Source organism: Neolamprologus brichardi, chromosome 7, assembly GCF_056152115.1.
Source record: "Neolamprologus brichardi isolate AB-2024 chromosome 7, ASM5615211v1, whole genome shotgun sequence".
NCBI lineage: Eukaryota > Metazoa > Chordata > Actinopteri > Cichliformes > Cichlidae > Neolamprologus > Neolamprologus brichardi.
Genome location: NC_142110.1, coordinates 26,474,097 through 26,497,550, shown reverse-complemented (window position 1 = coordinate 26,497,550; position 23,454 = coordinate 26,474,097). Strand labels below are relative to the sequence as shown.

Sequence of the window (23,454 nt, the reverse complement as noted above, 5' to 3'; positions counted from 1 at the left end):
AAAATTGCAAAAACCAATGAAACACCAGACAGAACAGAACAATACGAACACAACACAGTGAAGCATTGACAGAATGTAAAAAAAGGTGTGTGTGTACGTGTGTATGACATTGTCCAGATGAGTGCTTGAGATAATGAAATGTATGAAGGTATGTGTATGTGTATGACATTTTGCAGATAAGTGCTTGAGGTAGTGAGGAGTCTGATGGCTTGGGAAAAGAAACTGTTTTGCAGTCTGGCAGTGGGGGCCCGGATGCTCAAAAGGCAGCAGGGTGAAAAGTGTGTGTGAGGGGTGCATGGGGTCAATGCTGGTGGCTTTGCTGATGCAGCGGGTGCGATAAGTGTCTAATGGAGGGAACAGAGGCTCCAATGATCTTCTCAGTTGTTCTGACTATCCGGTGTAGGGTATTGGGATCCAATACAGTGCAGATGCAGCTGCTCAGGATGCTCTTGATAATCTCTCTGTAGAAGATGGTGAGAATGGGTTGTGGGAGATGGGCTTTATTCTAAGCTTTTGCAAAAAGTAGAGAGACTTTGTTAGTTATGGAGCTGGTGTTGAGGGACCTGGAGAGGTTCTCCACCAGGTGAGCATCAAGGAATTTGGTGCTCTTGATGACTTCTGCAGCAGGGAGAGCAAAAGTGTCAACCAAATTAACACATGTCACATGGAGCATTATCTTCACCAAGAAGACCAGCTTTGCATTTCACATTCACTGCATTTTTGCTTCCAATCCAATTACTTTAAACGTCTTTCAAACACGTATGAAAGGGCAAGGCCAGTAACACATCATCAGTGTTGGTGCTGCTAATAATACACAAGCACAATAAATACGCACTCATTGACTACTTTATTAGTGATAGCTTGGTAGTGTAAGGCTGTACCATCTTTTGTCCTCAGAGCTGCCTTATAGCTTTGCTCATTTGCTTTGTGGAATTCTCAGAGCAGGAATGTCATTCTCACCACTCTTCATGGAGTTCTCAAAATAGTTAATGCATTGTTCATAACCCAAACCTCTCGGTGCAAAATACACTAAAACAATCAAAAAGTGTTCACATATGCTAAAACATGGGAAGTCTATCAATCACAAACTCTGTAACCAGTGAATAAAACCAGGCCCACTATTGTTTTTAGACTTAAAAAAAAAACTTTAATCAAACGTTACTGATTTTCCCTAATGAACAGGAATAAAAGTGTTCAGACAGAAAAATCAAAGGTGAAAGATTTATTTGAAAATTGCTGAAATGGAGAAATGCAAAATGACATTTATGAAACTTTATGAATCAGAAAAAAGACAAAGAAAGAAAGATACAATCTGAGAACACGCTATATAGTCCAGTAAAGTTACACTACATATATTCACCATTAAGAGGAAAAATGATCACATTTTCAGTAGTCTACTCTATGAAAATCTGACGTCTTTACAGTTTTTTTCCTCTCTACTCATGTATAAAAATTATTTCTAAGAAGATACAGACTTGGTTTTCATATGCAAGAGTCTAAAATTTTTTTTTTTTAAAGCAGTAAAAACATTTCTGGACTCAAAAGTCGTAATCCATTCCAAATTGTAACATAAAAGGTTTAACAATTAAATGTACTTCATATACATTTTTCTATTTTAAAAATCTGCAAAATTAGAAGTAACTTAAGCTTTTGTCAAATTTGTGTTTGAGACTGTTCAGATAAATACGAAGAACAAAACAGATAGGGCTTATAATTTTTAAACATTTAAACATTTTTAAACATATATTCTTGAAAGTTTTACATCCCAAAGTAAGAAGAAAAAGAAAAGAATAAAGGTTTGGAGAATCCTGGTATTAAATATATAAAAAACAGAAACAGTAGATGCTGACACAAACTTAAGGCTTTTGTGACACTGTAAAATAATGATTCTAGAAAGTATAAAACCTCAACGATAACTGATGTAAGTACCTTTTAAGTACTTAATGTATCAATTTAATTTATCATAATATTTAAAGTATCTATTTTTTCTAGTTCAACTTTTATCAAAGCGAGGTTTAGCAAAAGTTCGGTAAACTGATTTTGTTCCACATGTGATTATGTAATATAAACATTTTCAGGTCGATCGAACCTCTGTTTTCATTTTTAAATGAGTGATGAAAAAGTAAAAACAGCTTCTTCATTGGGCGTTAGCTTCAGTTGTGAACCAGTCCAGAACATTCTTCTTGTTCTCTTCAACCCATTTAATGTTAGCGATGGTTCTCTCAATGGATTGATCCAGTGCTAAGGTCCCAGAGCCAAAACCAACATCGGAATTGTCAGCCTTGAACTGCTTCAGCTGATGCAACAGACACAATGTAAATCAGTGAATAGTTTTAAAGAAATACATATACTGAAAATGCATGGCTTTGTTCATATCACTAATCTCTTTTGTTATATTACAATTATGTTTTTTTTTTCAACATTTTATTAATGAGACATGTTGTTTGTCATTCATAAAATGCTACAAACACTCAAACCTTTTGTTATTGTTATTGGATGAATGTTGTTCTTGCACACAGTCACTGCAACTTTTTATAAACTGACCAAATATTGCAGCTTGGTTATGGCACAAAACTGAATGCTTGCATGTTGATGTTAAAGTTGTCATAGTCCTGCGTCTCAGACCAAGTATTTTTGAGTTTTTGTTCTGGACTTCTGATTCTTTCCTTGGACATTTGAGATAAATCATATTCAGGTTTTTGTGTACTGATTTCCTATTACTTGTTTATCTGTTTTTATTCATATTGCTTGGTTTCTTGTTTGATTGTGTTAGTTCCTTTTGGTGCCCTGTCTGCCTCAGTTTCATCTCTCTGACCTGTCCTTGGTGTCTCCTGTGGTAATCACAGTGGTTGTCTCCATGTTTGTATCCCTTTGTGTCTCCCCAGTCAGTCATGTCTCTGTGTAGCTCTGGTCTCTTTGTCAAGTTCATGCGTCTTAGTCTGGGTCTCAGTGTGTGTTACTTCCTGTTTTATTTTCTTAGACCTCTCTCTTGTGTGTATCATATTCAGTTTTGGATCCCTTGTCTTGTTAGTTCTATTCTTCACAGCTGTGCTCCCTGGTGTGTCCACTCTGCCCTAATGTCCTCCTGTGTATATATTCTCTGTATCTGTGTCCTTTGTTGTGTCAACCTTTGTCAGTCTGTTTCTATGAGTCAGTCCAGACTGATTGAAGATTACCAATAGTTAAGGCTTAACACAACTGATTTCAGTCAATGTTTAAATAAATCCAAATAGGATATGATGAGAGGTATATGTTAATACTGTTTATGTTAAAAGTGTTTTCAGAAGATGGGAAAGTGATTGTGCTTATGAATACTGGAGCATTGGGAGGCCACTGTGCTTTGATGCTATGGAGGGCCATGAGAACCAAACCACTGTCTTTAGGTTTCAAATCAAATCAAATCACTTTTATTGTCACATCACATGTGCAGGTACACTGGTACAGTACATGTGAGTGAAATTCTTGTGTGCGAGCTTCACAAGCAACAGAGGTGTGCAAATACTGGTAATGAGAACACTATCACCTAGCAGTAAAATGCCTGTCCTGTCAAACTTATTAGTTCACGTCAGTTCAGATCAAATTAACATCTTGTAAAGTCGGGAAGGCTTGAAATCAATACTTGAAATTTGAGATTTTGAGACCAGAGGATGTCTTGAGATTTGATAACGCTTAAAGTATCTACATTTAAAAGTAGTATAACAAAATGAACAAAAGGGAAACCACATTGTGGTAAAGTCATTTCAAAGAAATATCTAACCTGCTGAAGCTCAAATTCAGTGGAGAAACGTTTGGTGACGCCGTTTATGAGGTTGGAGAATGAGAATGAGCCACCACCATACCTGTGAGAGGGAAGCACAGTTGAAGGCAAACATCAGTTCGCGGAAATTAAAGTCCAAGTCACTTAAGAACGGTCTTCTCTTTCATTGAGAACGTGATTATAATCTGTGAAATTACTGAATTTCTATGTGCTTTCATAAATTACATATAATTCATTACAAATGTGTATATACTGTATATTTAAGGAGTATACAATAGATTATATTTTTTAAATACTCTGATCATTTAAGAGTGCAGTTCTATCCAAACTGTAACATATACAAGCTATTTATGATAAAAGAAAAGAAGAGAAGAAAGAAAAGAAAAGAAATTTAAGAAAACCGTACTAATGATTTTGCGGGATGAAATCTATTTATCTGAAATTATTTATAAAAATCTTGCTTAGAGTAATGGCTCTTATGAAGCCCTACAACCTGAAGTATGAGATATGTTACTCCTTTTTTGCTTATGAGAGAAATAAATTATTTGCTTTCCCTTTGGCATTTTAAACAACTTTAATAAAATATCTGGTGATGTTTCTCCTAATGTCTCCTAGTCAGTTCAGGCTCTGCTTTAAATCCAAAACTTGGAATCACATAGAAAACAAAAGCATCATCAGTCCCACATCAGCATAACACTGTGCACTAACCACAGTGCATCCTCAACTGATGGTTGCATCAGTTATGGGTCCAATCATATAAAGATTATGTTATGGATTATGCTGTAAGTGTTTTTTGGTTCATATAGATATGACACACAACACTTCATATATGTGTTGCAACCTTTTTTAAACTGTCACTTTGAAGATCAACTGTAATTCTTGTTTCATATTATAAACTATCCTTCCTAAACTGAAATTCTGGTGTCGTTTTAGAGTTATCATGTTGTACTCACTGACTGAAGATGTATGACCATCGAGCCCTGACAAAGTCCCATGCCAGAGACTGACCAACAACATTACTGGCAATGTCGACAATGGTGGCGGTGGCATCCTGCTTTCGGATCATGTCTGGATCCAGAGTGTATTCCAGATACCTGAACAGTCACAGAGTAAATATGTGTGCTAGATGTGCAAGTTACATAGTGTGGCATATTTATTAATAAAGCAATGAATGTACCTGTTGAGCAGCCAAGGTTGTTTGGTGCAGGACAGAGCATAGCGAAGTTTATCAGATTCAATAGCAGTACTGCCATTCTTAAACTGTGACCACGCAAAATCCCATTCTTTCTCACCACCTGCTGCAATAGCATTGCAGTACACAGTGGAGCGCAGGTTAGGGTGGATCCTAGAAAAAGAGCATATTGTTAGACTTCAGTACACTTCATTACTTTAAAGTATAGGGGAATAATTATTTGATCCCCCTGCCAAATTTGTAAGGTTGCTTAATTACAAGAAAAGGAAATGAACTGTCTCAAATTTTTAAGGTTTCATTTTAAATGATATTATTGGCTGCTGCTTCAGAACTTGAAACTTCAACTCCCTCCCAAGATTTTCTTTAGGATTAAAGTGTGGACACTTCCAAAGTCACTACATGACCTTATTCATGTGCTTCTACGTGTGCTCCTTCAGATTATTAACAAGCTCATCCCTGGCTCTATTGGATTTATGTCAGGCAAACATGAGGCCTAATCATGGGTATTGATTCCTTGATCCTCCTGGTACTGCCTGCATACATACTCGGGCATTGTTGTCCACCAGGAGGAACCCAGGACTCACTGCACCACTGTAGACTCTGACAGCTGGACCAAGGATTTCATCCCAGTATACTCATATGATATATATGACTCTATGTTGTACGAGTGTACATCTCATAATCCTGTCTTTATGTTTTTAATATGTGCTCAAGGTGAATGTTCATAGAGGGGATCTCTGCAGAGACCTCAGACTGGGTCTGCTGGCACCAGCTGGCTAGCTTGTCTATGCTTTGCTCTGCTCTCTCTCCAAAGATCGTGGTAGCTCTTATACCACCAGCTTCGCGAACTGTGCCTGCTCTCCAGGGGCCCAGTTTGCAGCCACTGTGAGACCCCAACGGCTCCAGTAATTCACTCCACAGGAGATTTCCCCCACTAGAGCAGTCACGTGAAAAAACTCTACACCCAGCCTTTGACCAAGTGATAAAAAGTGATCTTCACATGGTGCACCCTAATGCAGCGCTTATCTATCTGCATTTTGTATTGATTAAAGTTTAAAGATAGGCTAACGCTCACACAAAAGAGGAAAACACCCAGTTGTTGGTGCCAAAAAGCCACCAAGAAATTATTTTCCCGGTGGCTCATCATAACCCCATGGCAGAGCATATGGGATATGATAAAACTGGAGTGAATCATGGCCCGATATTATTGGCCTGGATGTGGATGTGTTCAAATGGTGTGCATCCTACCTGGAGTGTTAGCTGCTATTTCAAAAGTGCCCTTGTGCCCACTAGTGCCCACCTTAAAGGAGGTGCCATTTGAGTGCATTGGGATGGATCTCATCAGTTTACCGACTGACACTGTGTGAGACACTGTTCATGTCTCACACACTAAAAGAACTGTACCAATTACTGCTATTAAATCTATTCAGACCAGGTTCTACCACCGTCAGACTGAAAGGCTGGCAGAGTGGCTGAATAAGACTTCTATTCATGAGGATGAACCCAGTTGAGATCACTGGTTAGACCCTATTTTGTTTGTAGTGGGAGATTTTCTCCCTTTAAGTAACTGTTTGTCAGGAACTTGTGTGGGTGTGTTGGACCTCATTAAAGAAAACTGTGAGCAAGCTCCAAGCCGAGCTAAAAAAGCTAAAAATGAAATTCATTATGTTCTATACCTGAGAGCAAAGCTATACACATTGGGGAGTAACACAAGAGAGTTTGCTCCAGGCGCAGGAATGTCATTAGTCCCTGTACAACAGAGGGGCAAAACTCATCTCGAGGTAAAGTGCTTGTATTGCTCCCTTCTTTTAGCTCAAGGTTACTTGCCAAGTGCCAAGGACCCTTTGTGGTCAAACATGGGGTGGCTGACGCTGACTATGACAAGGGAGGAGCCACACTGGTATATCACCTCAATCTCCTAAAAGTACGGCGAGAAGCTGGAACTGTTTCTCTGATGAGCCTGGTTAGGGAAAGAGATGAGTTAAGATGCCAAATTCAACCATTCCCACCTTCCTCCATTATGATGACTATCTCACAAAGGTCTAGAGAGCAGATGTTGCTTGCATTGCAACACCAGCTCTACTTGAGGAACTACCAGTATTCTGGAATCACCTCCATGAACTGTGCTGGGAATCACAGCAAATCTTCTGGCAAATGCACATATTGATTAGCCGTTGCCAGGTTTGCTGGAGAAGGTGAACTATCTCAGGGGGGTCAGGTATCACCTCAAGCTACCAGTAGTAAGACTGACCCAAGCCAAATCCAAACTAGTGAAAAAACATTTAGAAAAGATGAGCAGGGAAACGTCAGTGATGTCCACCGGTAAAATTTTCCAAGTTCTGGGAAACCGGTGCACCTGTTTTTAATTTTATTAACATTAAAGCAACTGGAAGTGATTGACCACCCTTTCTGCTACTTCAGATCAATATCCCAGACATTAAACTGATTTCATTATATATATATATTATATATATAAATAAATGCGGTCTGTTAATAATCATATATATATATATACATATATATATATATATATATATATATATATATATATATATATATATATATGTATATATATATATATATATATACACGTATGTATATGATGGTTTCCAAACCCGAAGAAATCTTCTTGGCCCCAAAATTGACATGGACACACACCTGTTGCTGTCAGTATGCATCCACTCTTGAAACCATGTCATGACCAGGTTTTGGCATTCCTCCAACCCTGTCCTGCAAGCCAGGCTAACTGCATTCACCTGATTATACCTGCAGGATAGACAAATAGAAAACAGAAGTATTGACAAGAACTTTTACGGAAAAACTGGGGAGAGCAAAGAATAATGAATACAGATATTTCGGAGTTCAACATCATATAAGCTGAGCAGCAGAGTTTCTAAGTTCCAGCTATCACGTGTGCTGAACTGAATTTGTAGAATTACACATTTTAAATAATTCATTTAAAAACTGTATCCTGGGTCCAGGTCCAAGTCTAACCTATCTATCTGATTTATGAATGCAGTTTAGACTGGTGTCAGCTTTATGTTGAAAACTTAAAATGTGTTTTCACTCACTGGTCCATGTGTCCATCAGGAACTTTGCTCCAGTTGTCTGTCATTTTCTTGTAGTATTCAAACAGAGGGGAGACTTTTTTCATGAGATATTCCTGAAACAACAAAGACAGAACTCAGATAATGTGACAACTTATTTGTGTATTGTTTCTTTTGTATGTATATGTTGTTGGAAGAAGTTCACCTGCATGGGGCCATAGACTTCGCTGCGGTCAAACATGAGGTAGAAAAAGTCCAGATTGTTAAGGGCTGCCTTCCATGGAATGTAATCTCTCTCATTATTCAGGTATTTGGTGGTATTAAGCGCCTGCAATGTAGAAATGATCTTGGCTCTAAGAGGTAGAATATAGTAAAAATTAATCAGATACTTCATGTTTATGTTTTCCATTGTCATAATTTTAAGATATTACCACAAGTACTATTAATTATTATCTGATAGGTAAGTATTTAAGCCCACAGCCTACCAACATATTGAAAATACATGGACAACTGGCTGGGATCCCTGGGGACCCCAAGAGAATTCGAATTCGTAATTCTTCTCATAGTATCGCTGTTACCACTTTAATGTCACCATATGAAAAATAGATTACAATTATTATTATAATTATAAAATGTGCACACGTTTTATTGTTTGATGCAACTTGCAGATTTTATCCAAAGCACAATTACATAACAGCCTGATTCTATATATTATATATATTATTTTTTAATATTGTAGATAATTAAGCCATACTGAGGTCATATTGATCCCGATATAAAAAAGCTGAAATAAACAAAATGGTAAATGGACTGGTTCTTATATAGTGGTTTCATACTCTACATCAGCACTCAAAGCACTTTAAGCAACTTAACTCATTCACAAAGCACTTTTTCTATGCCTTTTCTATGTAGGTGCTTTCTATCAAATATTCACATACTCGAATGAATGCCGTGGAGAGCAACTTGAGGTTAGTACCTTGCCCAAGAATATTATGCATTCAGACTGGCAAGGGATCAAACCACCAACCCTTTGATTACTAGATGACCTGCTCTACTCTATTTATAGCCTGGTGATGGCTAACTGATTAGAAATAGTTGTGTCAGACAAGCAGAAATGGCTGTAGTGATAGATGTAGCTATTCCAAATGATAGCAACATTGGGAAGACTGAACACGAGAAGCTCAAGAAATAGCAAGGGCTGAGAGAAGGTGGAAGGCGAAAGCAACAGTGGTCTCCATGGTGATGGACTGAGGGAAGTGTCCCTCACATATATCAAACATTCCCTTTAGAAAAGACAATTATCCATGTCTTCTCCATTTGCGGGTAATGGTTCTCCCAGTGATTCACTGGAGTCCCAAAGCCTTAGAAAGGGTTTTGTAACTCTTTCTAGAGTAACAAAGTCGGATGCAAATGACATCTGTCTAATTGATATATCATTTAAACATGTCTGTTAATAATCAGGCCTGATGTAGCTAGTAAATACTTATAATAATAATGTATTTAATCAAAGTATCGCAGTTGATTCACGATTTAATGATCATGAAGTGACAAAGCTGGAACAGAAGTAAATAGTTTTTCACAGCAGTGTACATCTCGTAATCATAACAGTTATCATGTACATGTGAGACAACACTTGCAAACTTACCTGGCCAGATTGAAGGCATCATCCAATATCTGAGCTCTGTTGATCCGTGGAATGAGCTTAAAGAAACATCAGGAAACATCAAGAAACACGTTTACAATCACTGATAATCACTGATAATGACTGTGTGTTGGGCTCCTCTGTCTTACCTGATGATTACTCTGCAGAACATCTAAGAGTTTGGCCCAGTTGCCATCATCATAGTTGACCCTGTAGTAACCAAACATGTTGACATTGGCTAGCACCCACTGATCTCGTGTTGCTTTCATAGCTTCAGATGTTTCTAGAAAGCAAAGAAGTTGGTGCACAAGAATAAAATAAATGTAAGCTTTTCTTAAAAAGTTGCCTTAATTTATTGAGGGTTGCAGGTATTCATTATCCACAGTTCTCTTAAGATCCCGCAAGAGCTAATGGTGGCAAAAGGACAGCTATTCTGCACTTAAGTAGAAGTACAGATACCAGTGTTAAAAATACTCCAGTAAAAGTTGAAGTACTGATTCAACTACTTTACTCAAGTAAAAGTAAAAAAGTACAGGCTTTGAAATTTGCTCAACATAAGAAAGTAAAAATCAGCTTTTTGGATGATGGTTCTACCAGCTATTTTTGTGAAAAGCTAACTGAGTCTTGTGCTATGATAATGTAATAATCAAATAATATTAGACCACAGAAATACAAACTTTAGTCTAATTTTTAATTCTAATAGTCCTCAGGTTGAATCGGTAGAAAAAGAAGGAAAATAAAAAAAAATCTTGATTTTCTTAGGCCTACATTATAGAGTGTGACTACCTTAAAATGAAGGGAGTAAAAGTAAAAATAAAAACAAACTACTTAATTAAAGTACAGAGTGGTGCTGTGCTTTGGACAATTGTCCAGTTATATAGCTCAGTTTTGGCCAAGTTTCAGCTGTTGTCAGTGCGCTGGGTCTTTTGACCCAGCAGTTTGAGCTTGAATTGTGTTTTTTGTGACCTTTGTATATTTGAAATGAAGTTCAAGTTTTAACTCTCTAAACTGTCAACAGACTGCAACTGTTTTATTTATGAACACAAAATCACCATCATGTTGTTTGCTCTATCTCAGGGACATTAAGGTACTATAGAGAGACCACAAGAATTTAAAGGTAATATAGTTTTAAAAATATAAAATTTTGAGTCAATTCAAATATTTACATGTAAAAAAGAAACAGAACCAATTATTCAGTGGTTTCTGCTAACGGAGAATCAACTCCAACAAGCAACTTGTTAGAAGTTGAACATAAATCAGTGAAAACACAAAGATGAAAAAATACTTAAAAGATTGTGATTACACGATTGGTGGACTGCAGAGGACCACCACATTTTGAAAATGATGTGCAGTCTTAAGATGGGAATGGATTATCTACCTGATTTGGATGATAGCCACAGTGGATTCTGCATAGTTCCATTCATCATCCATTTGATTGGAATGATCCATTGATAACTACGGCAGAACATTTGAAACATTATTTCTGCAGTTTCTTTTTCTTTATTTTGCTTTTTATTAACTAAAAACTGCCTGTAACCATTTTGCCATTTAAAAAATTAAAAAATAATAAAAATTGAAGAACTGCATAAAGAATATGGTCTTTACTTGATATATTAGGAGGAAAAGATAAAAAAGGCAGTGCAAATACTTGAAGGGGGATGGAGTTGTGACTACAGCTTCTGGATCCAGAAGAAAGTGCTGCTGGGAAACACTTCCAGTCCCAGTGTTAATAGTAACCACAGGAAAGCCCATCTGCAGCACCCAGGTGTTCATTATGCTATCGAGAGTATCAGGAAGCTCTAACTTGCTAGAATCAGCAGCCTGTGAAGGTCCAAAAAAATCCAAAAAGATTAAAAAGTGAATATGCTCTTTTTAAACACGTGTGTGTGTGTGTGTGTGTGTATGTATATGAATATATATATATAAACAGCTGATCCTCTCTGATGTTTCAAAAGCACTAGAAAAAAAATTAGATCTTAAACTAAAAATTCAAATAAAAAGAGCAGAGAGATGATAACATGCCTTTTGCAGATGATACCAAAGGTCTGTGTAGACTGCATTCCCAAAGCTAAATTCACTCAGATAGGACTGCAGAAAAAAAAAAAACAGGAAACAGAGATATGTCAGACACACTGCTTTGGATAAATGAGGGATTACTGTGTTGGCAAAACGTTCCAAAAATTTGGAAGTGTTCAACATTTTGTTACAATGTTCTCCAAGTTCTTTCATTGAAAGGGATATCCTTTTCACAGATGACAGGATATGATTTCTTAGTTTATTTATATTTCTCACTCATCATTGGACAAATTGTAATTTGTAATTTGAGAAAGATAACTGGTGTATGAATGGGTTGTTTAAGAATATATAAAAGCATTTCAACAAGGAGAGATTGCTTGGAAGAATTAAACATGATTTACTGAGATATAAAAATTCATGTATTTGGTGATTAGACTCTGAAGACCCATCATGGCAGAATGGAAACCCAGTGGTGATAAGATTTAGGACAGGGCTCCCAGAGTTGACACGCTGGAGGTGGTGAAGATGAAGACTGATGCTTGGATCGGACTATTACTGAAGTGTCCATAAGTTGCCCCTCCATATTAGGCTGGCCCAAATTCTTCAAAATATCAAATCACTTTTAAAAACACTCTTTTTTTTCCTAGGCGTTTTAGGAGTAGTACCAGAGTCGGCTTGTAGTCAGTTTTAGTCAGTTTTTAGTCGCTTTTAATCTTCTTTACTTTGTTAATTTTTTTATTGTATATTTTATTATCTGTTTTATTTATGTTTGAACATTTACTGATTCATTTTTATCATTTTTTTTCATTTATTTGTTTGTTTATTTTATTGTTATTTAATTTTCTTTGTGTGTTTAATGTAAGATTTTAAACTTTTTTCACTGTTTTTTACTGGAAAGCATTTTGGTCAACCATGTTGTTTTTAAAGTGCTCTATAAATAAAGTTGGATTGGAAAGTTGGAGTGTCTGTGAGGTGGAGATGGGGAGTAGGTGGGCTGAACAGATACAACTCCACATGTGGCTGCACAAAACAAAACCTTTATAGAGGTTTGGCAGACATGTGACTGCTTACTACATACCATTAAGTTGTTACCCATTTTGGACATACAGTATTCCTAAATCATACTCAAAAACCTACTAAACCTTATGTAGATAAGATAAATTATGGAAAGTATGGTTAAAGAAACTATGGTTATATACTCTCTCAGAGGAAGTTATATAGCTTTCATCACTAGTATCTTGCTTGTTATGTGCAGAAACTGGACAAGGGACTTTCACTATTGCAGTGAACGTTTAAATAATTATTTGAGCGAGAAGGTTTGTGCTTTTGCAACAATCGTGGTAACCAGCATGACTGAGCTGGGGATCACCTTCTGCATACAGCGGTCTTCTGCAAGATGTTTAACTGTTGATATGGTGTTTATTTACTCCTTCTTGTTGATCCATGAACACTGACCTTAACTGAGGCAGTGCAGTTCTTTTAGTCTTCTTCTGGTACATTTTTAAAACAATGTAGATACCGTCCTGTTGTTACAGCAAAAACCTCTGCAAGGATGACTGGCTGGTGGACTCACCATCATAGTAGCACATTGTGTTCTGTTATATTGTGGTCCTTACCCTCAGTCCCAGCTGGAAGACATCTTCAGTCAGGAAATCTGACAACATCCTGAGGACAGATGCTCCCTGATGAGGAGAAAACACACTGTTAGTTTTTTTTGTTTTTAGCTTTTTGTTTTCATGGTTTTGAGAGTCTATGCATGGTTTACCTTGCTGTATGAAATAGCATCAAACAGCTCACTAATCTGTGCTGGCGTCTGGATATCTTCTTCTTTAGATGACAGAGGGTGAGAAGAAGCCAGAGCATCAACAGCAAACACCCTATGAATGTCACCGAGCACGATGAGGTCTGTCTATTATAAAACAAATGAGACTGTATACTTAACAACTTTGTCGAGCACCAACGCTTATATTCAAAACAATTTGGTATTAATGAAATTCTTACCACAGTCCAGTCAGGTTCAGCATTATTTGCTCCCAAGTACTCAACATAGGATGCAAAGCCTTCATTCAGCCACAAGTCATTCCACCATCTGAGTGTCACCAGATTACCAAACCACTAGAGGGACAGTTCAGAAAAAAATGTAAGAATTGACTCGTGCTTTTGAACTAGTTTACAAAGAAGTGAATATAATTTGTTTTTTGAAGTTTTTAATTCACTTAAGTCTCATCTTGAAGTTATTTTCTGGGACTTCAACCCTTTGCTATGACATATGAATGGGTGTGAATGGGTGAATCAGCCAAGCTGTATGTGCTCAGGTAGAGTAGAAAAGTATGTAAAAACTAAAACTATATATCCAGAATATCAACTATATAATATATATCCAGTTACCAGTTACTTGGAAATATATCTGAAATTGCTTTCTGGGACCTGAGAGTTGACATGAATGTTTTCCAAAGCACTTAAAATGTAATTATTGCCTATATTCAGCATCTCAAGAATCTTCTTAAACTTTATTTCCAGGACTTGAAAACTCACCATGTGAGCCAGTTCATGAGCAATGATCGTAGCGATCCTTTCCTTGTTGGAGTTGGAGGAGAATGCTTCATCGTACAGTAGAGCTGTCTCCCGGTATGTGATCAGACCCCAGTTTTCCATGGCCCCTGCATTAAAGTCTGGGATTGCTATCTGATCTGTGTTAGGACAGAGATTATGTTAATGTGGTTGATTAGTTGCTTGAAGTGAAAGAGGTTACCAGTTTAAAACAGCAGAAGTGCTTAAAACCTTTACCCAGTCACAGTGCAACAGTGTCAATTTAATCCACTATGGGTAAAAAAAAATCATTGATTAACATCCTACTTAATTAAAAGTACCTATAATAACATAAATAAAAGTTTCAAAGGTGTCATAAATATCAGTTTATATATGCGTAACAAAATTTCAAATAAAATAAGTGCGAGTACATCAAATCTTGGCCTGCAACATAGGACAGGCTAAGATTATATAACAATGAAGAATCACATTTAACCTGTTAATAATTGATAATGAAGATGACCTTCTCGTAACCGGTCATAAAAAGTCACAACTGAAAGATATGCGTATGATAAGAACATAATGGAGCTGACTGGATGCTGCTGCCAAGGTCTTGGGCAATAAAACTATATATTTTACAGTTTTGCCATAAATATACACCTGATGCCAATAAACATGAGGCCAAAAACTGATCTGAGATCTAAGATTAGATCAGTACACTGAGTAGACACATGTCCCCACTTTACATGTGAGCAGAGGCGTAGGTGCATTTATTAATGAACAAAATGAACTTCAAATAGGACACCATAAAGATAAGGCATTTTTATGGTGTGTTTTTTTGTACACTAACGGAAACTGTGATGCTGCTGAAGTCTATCATATCAACTGGTAAAGGAAAAAGTATAGCATTTTTTTTACACTGTTTTTTAATTGCTTTGTCATTTTGTGGTAGTTTTTTGAAGAACTATAATCTTGATGTTATTTTGCATCTTTTTAATAAAATTTAGCATTTGCTTATGGTCATTTAATGTCACTATAGGGTAGGTTTTCTTGCTCTCACAGTCTTTGATTTGAGTTTAGTCACTTATGACAAGCAAGAAATATAAAGTCACTTCATGACAAGGCCTCAGATCAGGTATTCACTTAGTACTTGATATGTTAGTATTGTTACTTATTAAATATAGACTTTGATCAAATTAAATGTACATAATAGATATAAGATTAAGATTTCATAGACTTGAGAAATCCATGCTGGTGCATCAGGACAGCTGTACTGACTCATGATACAGTGAAGCTAAAAAAGTGTGCAGTTGTAAACGTGCAGGCATGTAGATGTCTAGCTAATTGTGTGGTGGTCTTACCAGACTTGGGTAAAGGGTACGTGGCATTGTAATACTGCTCAAAGAATTTAAGGATTGGTCCAGTTTTGGTAAGGGCATACTGTCCTTGACCAGCTGCAATGGCGGACCTCCGGGCGAAAATGCGGATCTAAACCCAGATTACACAAAATAAAATAAAATTGAAAAACACTTTTCACCACTTTGCAAAATAACATTATTCTATACACTTGCATTTCAAATAGTTTAAATCTATAGAAAGAGTACAGGGTACAGTCTAGGCACTATGATCTTAAAAGTACAGTCAATCATCTCCAAAAGTTGATTCTGTTCATCTGGACGTAATGTTTTCAGTGGGAGAAACGTTTCGTCACTCATCCAAGTGACTTCTTCAGTCTCAGCTGACTGCAGGTTTCATCTTATAAACAGTACATTTGCATAATGACTGAAACCAGCCCAGTGAAGGAACAAAGGGCTGGGAAGTCAGTTCCTTCATCATAATTATGCAAATTCTCATGACTATTGATCAACAACCACTGATCAAAGACCACTGATCAATGGCCATGAGTCCCATTCACAGAGAGTTGGGGAATGGCTGCAATCACAGCATTGTAAGATGGTGAAAGATGTACCCTTAGGCCCCCTCCTCGATTCAGAGATGGTCTTTCCCTTTTCACGTAAATGACCTCCTTGACTCCGCGCTCAAACCAGCGTTCCTCCCTGTCCAGGATGTGTACATCCTCATCCTGGACAGGGAGTCCACTGGCCTGTAGGTGTAAATAGACTGCAGAGTCCTGGCCTGTCGAGGTAGCTCTTCTGTGTTGTGCCATCCACTTAGCCAGAGGTTGTTTGGTTTCCCAGATTTAGTGGTCTTTGATCAGTAGGGCTTGGTCAGTTGTTGTTGATCAATGGTCATGAGAATTTGCATAATTATGATGAAGGAACTGACCTCCCAGCCCATTGTTCCTTCAGTGGGCTGGTTTCAGTCATGATGCAAATGTACTGTTTATAACACTGGGGAAACCTGCAGTCAGCTGAGACTTAAGAAGCCACTTGGACGAGTGACGAAACGTTTCTCCCACTGAAAACGCTACGTCCAGATGAACAGAATCAACTTTTGGAGATTTACTTACCTGGATGATTGAGCATGCATCAAGACGTACAGTCAATATTTTTTTGCAGTTATAAGAAAAAAAAAAAAAAGTTAAACTGACAAATATGCATTATTAGTCTGACTTATATCTTATGTGTTCACTTATGTGAACTTAGAATGAGTCCATTAAAAATATACAGGTGTGGGCACTGGTTTGTGGAAGCAACCAGGTTGCCCCGCCACTCTGGAATACAGCCCTCAAGAGGGACATTGCTGTTCTGTCTAATTGTATTTTATGTATGCGGGTAGAGACTAACCTGACACTGGCCCGGTGGCGCCAGTGTCAGGCAGCCTCGCCTCTGTCAGTGCGCCCCAGGGCGGCTGTGGCTACAATGTAGCTTGCCATCAACAGTGTGTGAATGTGTGAATGACTGAATGTGTAAAGCGCTTTGGGGTCCTTAGGGACTAGTAAAGCGCTATACAAATACAGGCCATTATACCATTTTACCATTTATTAGTTGATGGTTTCCATCTCAGTCTTTGTTTGTTGGGATTCTGTATCAGGTCCTGATTGTTTTGTTTCCCAGCCAGCTAATACTGCCAGGAAAAAATCAGATTTTAGTGAGCTGACTCCCAAGACTCCTAAGACTGTGTGTTTCAAGACTGTTTATTCTGGGACTGTTTGTTGTTCGGCTGAACGGGGCTCCCTTGAGACAGAAACTCTGCCTGGATCATGGCCAGAGACCAAGTTTAAGGTCTTAGTTGACCCCCAGAGGTTCTCATTCCTGCCTTGCTCCGGGCTCAGCCGAGCCTGCCCAGCCTCTGGGGCCTCCTGGGGGCCAGATGTTAAATTGACTTGATGCTATTTACTTGATTAAAGTGTTCCTTTAAATTTTCTGTATCTTCAGTTGGATGAGCCCAAGAAACTTTTACTAATTAGTTTTCCGTTTTACTAATAACATATTTGCTCTACTTGATCGGAAGAAAAGGCAACTGTGAAAATTACTGAAATCCACGTGTGAAAGTTTCTTGGAAATTCAAACCACTTTGATTAAAGAATGTCAAAATTACTATGGGACAACAATTACCTCAACGCCATCAATGCTGTTACCGATATAGGTGTAGTCACTGACAATGAATGCCAGCAAGTAAGTCGACATTTTCTCTGTTCGCTCAAAAACTGTCTTAAGCAGATCCTGGCCATCAAAGTTGATTTCAGTTGTTTCTGAAATAAATAAAATAAAGAGGTAACATTTTTATTTGATTGCTTTCCACTTCTTACCATTTTACTGACTAGACACATAAAGTGTTTTTATACTTTATTGTTGTTGTCATATTTTATTGTTTAACTATGTGTTACATCCTCAATATTTAACTACGTAGTGACATCAATTTTTAAAACAAAAATATCTGCTCTGTTCTCAAACTAACCTATTTCCTTGCCATTGGACAGGGCTGTAGTTCTACGGTCGTGGATCAGCGTGATGAAGAAGTAAGCTTTCATAGCTGGCTCATCAAAGCAAGGGAAAGATTTCCTAGCATCTGTAGGCTGCATCTGGGTGGTAGCCATGACCCTGACAAGAAGCAGATAAATTAGCTTTGTGTGTAAAGAAAGTGCAACACAATTTTAAAAAAAATGGTTGGATGAAGGTTCTCCAAAATCCAGAAGATGTAATAGCTATATGCCCAAAACCTAGTTGGCCTAGATAAGCAAAATAACAACAACAACATAAAAACTAGTAATTTCAACCAAAGTCCTCAACTTTTCTTATCTTGTAAGCAGTACTTGACGCTGGTCAAGTTCGCGTCAAGTTACTTGAAAAAAGTAATCAGTAACTAATTACTTCCCCCCAAAAGTAATCCCATTACTTTACTGATTACTTATTTTCAAAAGTAATTAATTACTTAGTTAATTAGTTACTTTTTAAAAACACGATTTACAACCTGAATAGGTGATAAAGCGATAGATCTTTCAGCCCAATTCTACTTTTTCTGCATAATCCATCATACAAAATGTAATCAAATGGAAAAGTATCTTTTTAAAACTTGTTTTATTAGTTTTAGTCTTTTAACTTTATGCATCAAGCAAAAATTTAATTATATGCAACATTCTCTGACTGGAAGAAATTTGTTTAATATTTAAACCTATTTTCTGCACATCCCAGCACATAAAATAAAATATTTTTTGTGTTTACACTCACTCTTTCAAATAAATGCAAGTAAAACACAGCAGAAAATAAATAAAATTAAAGACTAGCGGTCCTGTTGCTTTATTTTCACCTGTAAATCAGGAGTGGCGTAGGCGGAGGTTTACCCTGGCGCAGGTGTGCCGCAGCGGTCAGTTGAAGAATCCGCGAGTTTCTCTGTGAATTTCACATTACCTCGTAGCGCACTCGGTGCTTGCTTGGAAGTTTAGGGGGGGGGTTTTCGCTGTAAAAAGAAGTTTTCTTCCCACACACAGCGGACCCTAATGTTTTTGTCACTTTTTATGGAATCAAACTCAAAGTAAGGTCAGTACTTCCACGCTTTAAACGCTGCACACTCATACTCTCTCCCGCACTCGATATATTATCCATTGTTGATCTGCACGCAGCTGTTGCCACGAATGTCGCACTTGCTTACGTCACTGTTATGAGACATTCTCGCAAAAAAATCACGGTTTTAGTAACGCAGTAACGCAGCGTTCCTATGGGAAAGTAACAGTAATCTAATTACCGTTTTTGCAATAGTAATCCCTTACTTTACTCATTACTTGGAAAAAGTAATCGGATTACAGTAACTGCCCATCTCTGCTTGTAAGACAGTAAAATTCTTATTTTCAGACACTTTGTCAAACAAAAGATATAAAAGTATGTACTGTGGGAATTTTACGCTAATTTATGACAGTATTCATCAATTCATTATTGAAATAATTGTCAAACTGTAACCGTTGATTTTTAACAACTATTTTGTAGTTGTTCTAGATGTGGTTGAAGTTTGGACAGAGACTAACTAACTTAACTAAATGATTCAAACAAAAATGTAATTATTAAAGACATACTCTTTTTTGCTATTTTCATTGTTACCTATGTTGATATGTTCCAGGTTTGTTGACACTATATACACTTACCTTTTCTCTCCATCTTCCATGTATTCGCTCCTGTAGAAGCCTCCAAGGTCATCAGCTAGTTCTCCAATGAATTCAGTGTAGAGGCGATACTTGTGTCCCTTTTTCAGTGTACCATCCAGCTCCAGGACCAGGTACTGTGTGACACCTTGGAGCCAGGAGGACTTGATTTTGGGGGCTTCAACACTACTCACTGACATGAGTCTTGCCAACTGGTTCTCAAACTTGGTGTAATTCAATTTATTAGAATGGATAAGAATCAGGTCAGTGTCCTCCACACATTCAAAGTCCACAACGGAATTGCCTGAAACACCAAGAAATAATGTGCAGTTTAATCAGTTGTTTAAACGTAGAAACCTTCACATTATTTGGAGTCACATTAGGATATGTGACCGGTTTATCCAATCCATGATTTTGTTGCCAAAAAATATAAAAATGTCAAGTCAGTTGCATCAGGTAATGCTATTAGCAACCCATAGCTAATACACTTTAGTCCAACTTTAAAAACACCATAACTCTCATGCCACTAGAGAATATTTAAACAGCACATGGAAAAAAAAAAACAATTGGCTGCACACCTAGAAAGGACTTTAAGTTTCAGATGCTTTATTTATTTTTCTTCATTCTCTGTTGTTTACTATTGTTACATTTAATTTTCACACTTGTGTGATCAGATCTAAACTTTTATAAGAGATGAGAACTGTTTTTCATTAACAGTTTTTAATATCATTGGTGTGATAGTTATAAGGTCAAACTCAAGCTTTTAATGTGTTTTTAATTTTTGAAAATACACATGTAAGAGTAATTTAAAAAATAGCAGCACTGAGTTGGTGTCATATAAATTCAAACTAATCTAGTTTTTAATACTTTTAAAAAAATTTTTTTTACTTAAACTAACTAAAGGACAGCATAATGTAAGACAAATAGTTTTGTGGCTTAAAAACTATCCAATCGCTTCTGCTTATCCTATTCAGAGTTGGGGGGGGGGGGGGGGGGTGCTGTCTTAGGAAAAGAAGCAGGGTACGCCCTGAACAGGTCACCAGTCTGTCGCAGGATACAGACAACCATTCGCACTCATATTCACTTCCGCATTCATACCAACGGGCAATTTAAAGATTCCAGTTAACCTGTCCCTACTACCTGCATGTCTTTGGTCTGTGGGAGGAAGCCAGGGTACACAAACACAGGGAGAACATGCAAACACCACACAGAAAGACCCCGGCCTGATGGTGGAATTTAACCATCTTACTGTGAGGCAACAGTGCTCATGACCATGCCACTGTGCTTAAAAACTATTTCTGATTAATTCAAGTCCACATTTAGATTCACGTTCAGCTTTAAGCACATTTATTTTTGACTATTTCTGACAATTCATTGTTGGAGCACCACAGGCTGAAAGTGTTGAGCTTAAGTTGAAATCTGATGTTAAAAGAAGCAAAATTTCCCCTCCATTGACTGGGTTTTGTAGTTTTAAATTAAAAGCCACCTGGACTTACTATTGCTTTAACTATATCAAAACTGCATGCATATTTCACTATAGCATTCTAAGCCTTTCCACCTCAAATGTTCCTGTTACTGTAAGTATTGCTGTCTCTGTTGTTTAACTGCAACCTGTTTTTCCAACACAGTTTACCATTAAAATGTGCTTCATTTGTGCTTAATAATATTTTGCTTAATTTCTGTTCCATATAGTGCGCAACTGTTAGTTGGGCTTAGAACGGATTCAACAACTCTCATCAACTCTTCAAAGACATTTAAAATGTGATCAGTGTTATTCATTCTATTGTGTGTTCTACATTATACATTTTCAGTCATCCTTTGGAAAACTAATAAAAAGCATTACAATCATACTTCTACCTCTGAGAACAACGCTGGTAAACACCCTCTGGCTTTAGTTCTTGCTGATACCGGGAGGGTCTATTATATGAAAGTTACAGAGAAAGAGAGAAAAGTACTCATAAAGCCTTACCTAAGAAGGTGTAAAGACCAGTTGTTGGGTCTGGAGTCAGTCTTGGCCATAAGGTGACATTATATGTCTCTGGCACCAGGTTCTTGGGCAGCCGATACTTGTCCCAAGGTTTATTGGATGGAATGGATGTTGTGGTAGGGGGTTTGGAGGTTGTTTGTTCTTCATTTTGATTATTGTTTTTCCCCTTTTCCTGTGAGTAAACAACTGACAAAGCTATGATAGTGGCTAAGGCTCCCACACCTGCAATGATCCCCAAAATCCCAACAGTTTTACTAATAAAGAAACCTTTCCCCATGTTGCCTGCCTACCCAGGAGCCCCACACTGAGACACTGAATTCAGAGGTGGAAGGTGAACTTGGATATGTAGCTGTGGGTAGCATTTCTCCTCCCATTTACAATAACAGGTGATACATTAACAATAGCATTGTAAATACCTATGTCATCTGCTGAGGATAGAACAGACTTTTCTTGGAAGAAACAAAACTCAAGAAAGCTTGTCAGTTACCTCAGGATGATTACATTTGATTGTTCCTCACTCAGTCATATTTAAAATATTACTGTTCCTTTCTGATGAGAATTGATTTTGATATTTGCTCTTGCATTTAATGAAAAGAAAGAACATATTGAAATTTTTACATTTTTATTCTGAGTATGTCAAATCCTTGTTAGAACATAAAGTTCATAAAGATCACTGAAATGCACTATTTGTTGGTATTGATATTTTACCATAATTCAACATAACTTTACCACACTTCTAACTTAAAGCCCAGAACATATTACTGAGGCGTGCAAAATAAGGTTAGATGTTTAAAGCTGCCATCCAGTCACAGTGAAAAAAGTTTTGGAACTACATTTGCATTACTTACAAATAAAAGACAGACATAGTACACTATGCCATACTACATACTAAAAGAAAGTTTGCTAACTTCTCACTTGACTAAGAATCTCATAAACTACTGCATTTATGGTTTCATACCTAAAGTGCAGCATGATTTTTTGTTATTTATTGTCCCATTTAGAGAAAACAGAAAACAAAACAAAATATAATTTAGGGCCTGGGTGCCTTGTCATTGACAAGTGGCTATATTTCAGGTGGCCCTGGGCACTTCACTACCATGTTTTGGTGTCTCTAAACATAAATGGATGGTGTCTGTATTCTAACAAGCTTTAAAGTCACAATTTGTTATACCTACTTATATTCTTCAACACATCCATAACTCTCTTTCTTCTTGATTCAAATTATTTTTTAATTCAATTCAGTTCAGTTTTTATTCATAGCGTCCTCAGGGTGCTTTATATTGTAAGATAAAGTCTCCACAATTATAGAGAAATCTGCCACACCTGTAAGAAAAAACAAACATACAGCATCATAAATCAAAACTTTTGTCATAGTGTGAGTCAGTGACAAAGAAAGAGATAGAGAGAGTGCCTTTGTCACAAATGTAATTGATAATGAGGCAGACGTAGATGGAACCAGGACAACCATCCGCAGCTCCCAAGAGTAGGGGAGAGCGGGGTAAGTTGTCACACTTTTCACACTGACTAACTTTTACTGAGCACCATACATCACAACGTAATAAATGTTTCACCAAATGAAAGAAGGAAGTCTCGGGCAGATATGATGTATTCATTACATTTTCATATCTTATCTCATTACGGAGTTGTAGACTGTTGAATGGAGAATGTGCACTTGTGACAATTTGCCCCATCGGCAGGTAAGTTGTCACACTAGATTATCTTAAAATAAGAACACAAATACTTAATTG

The 23,454-nt window shown here is 37.2% G+C and overlaps 1 protein-coding gene across 1 annotated transcript; it reads right to left on the bottom strand.

The window, feature by feature from the left end:
- Positions 1-1,995: 1,995 nt before the first annotated feature.
- Positions 1,996-21,983, bottom strand: LOC102795417 (aminopeptidase Ey-like). The gene is made up of 21 exons (XM_087844413.1): positions 21,689-21,983; positions 19,723-20,023; positions 18,045-18,187; positions 17,702-17,838; positions 15,545-15,671; positions 14,190-14,344; positions 13,656-13,769; positions 13,420-13,563; positions 13,271-13,336; positions 11,661-11,726; positions 11,287-11,459; positions 11,017-11,093; positions 9,788-9,921; positions 9,642-9,697; positions 8,202-8,349; positions 8,021-8,112; positions 7,608-7,715; positions 4,935-5,102; positions 4,711-4,851; positions 3,758-3,839; positions 1,996-2,296 (listed from the first exon to the last, which is right to left on the bottom strand). Exons 1-21 carry the CDS (start codon positions 21,981-21,983, stop codon positions 2,138-2,140), a joined length of 2,886 nt encoding a protein of 961 aa, XP_087700539.1. The 3' UTR covers positions 1,996-2,137.
- Between the last annotated feature and the right edge of the window lie 1,471 nt (positions 21,984-23,454).

Excerpts from the sequence above, each read along its gene's own strand:
- LOC102795417 (XM_087844413.1), bottom strand. The coding sequence starts at position 21,983 with ATGGGGAAAGGTTTCTTTATTAGTAAAACTGTTGGGATTTTGGGGATC. Across the intron at positions 13,564-13,655 it reads CTGAACCTGACTGGACTGTG|ACAGACCTCATCGTGCTCGG; the intron begins GTAAGAATTTCA and ends GTTTTATAATAG. Across the intron at positions 4,852-4,934 it reads CAACCTTGGCTGCTCAACAG|GTATCTGGAATACACTCTGG; the intron begins GTACATTCATTG and ends GTGACTGTTCAG.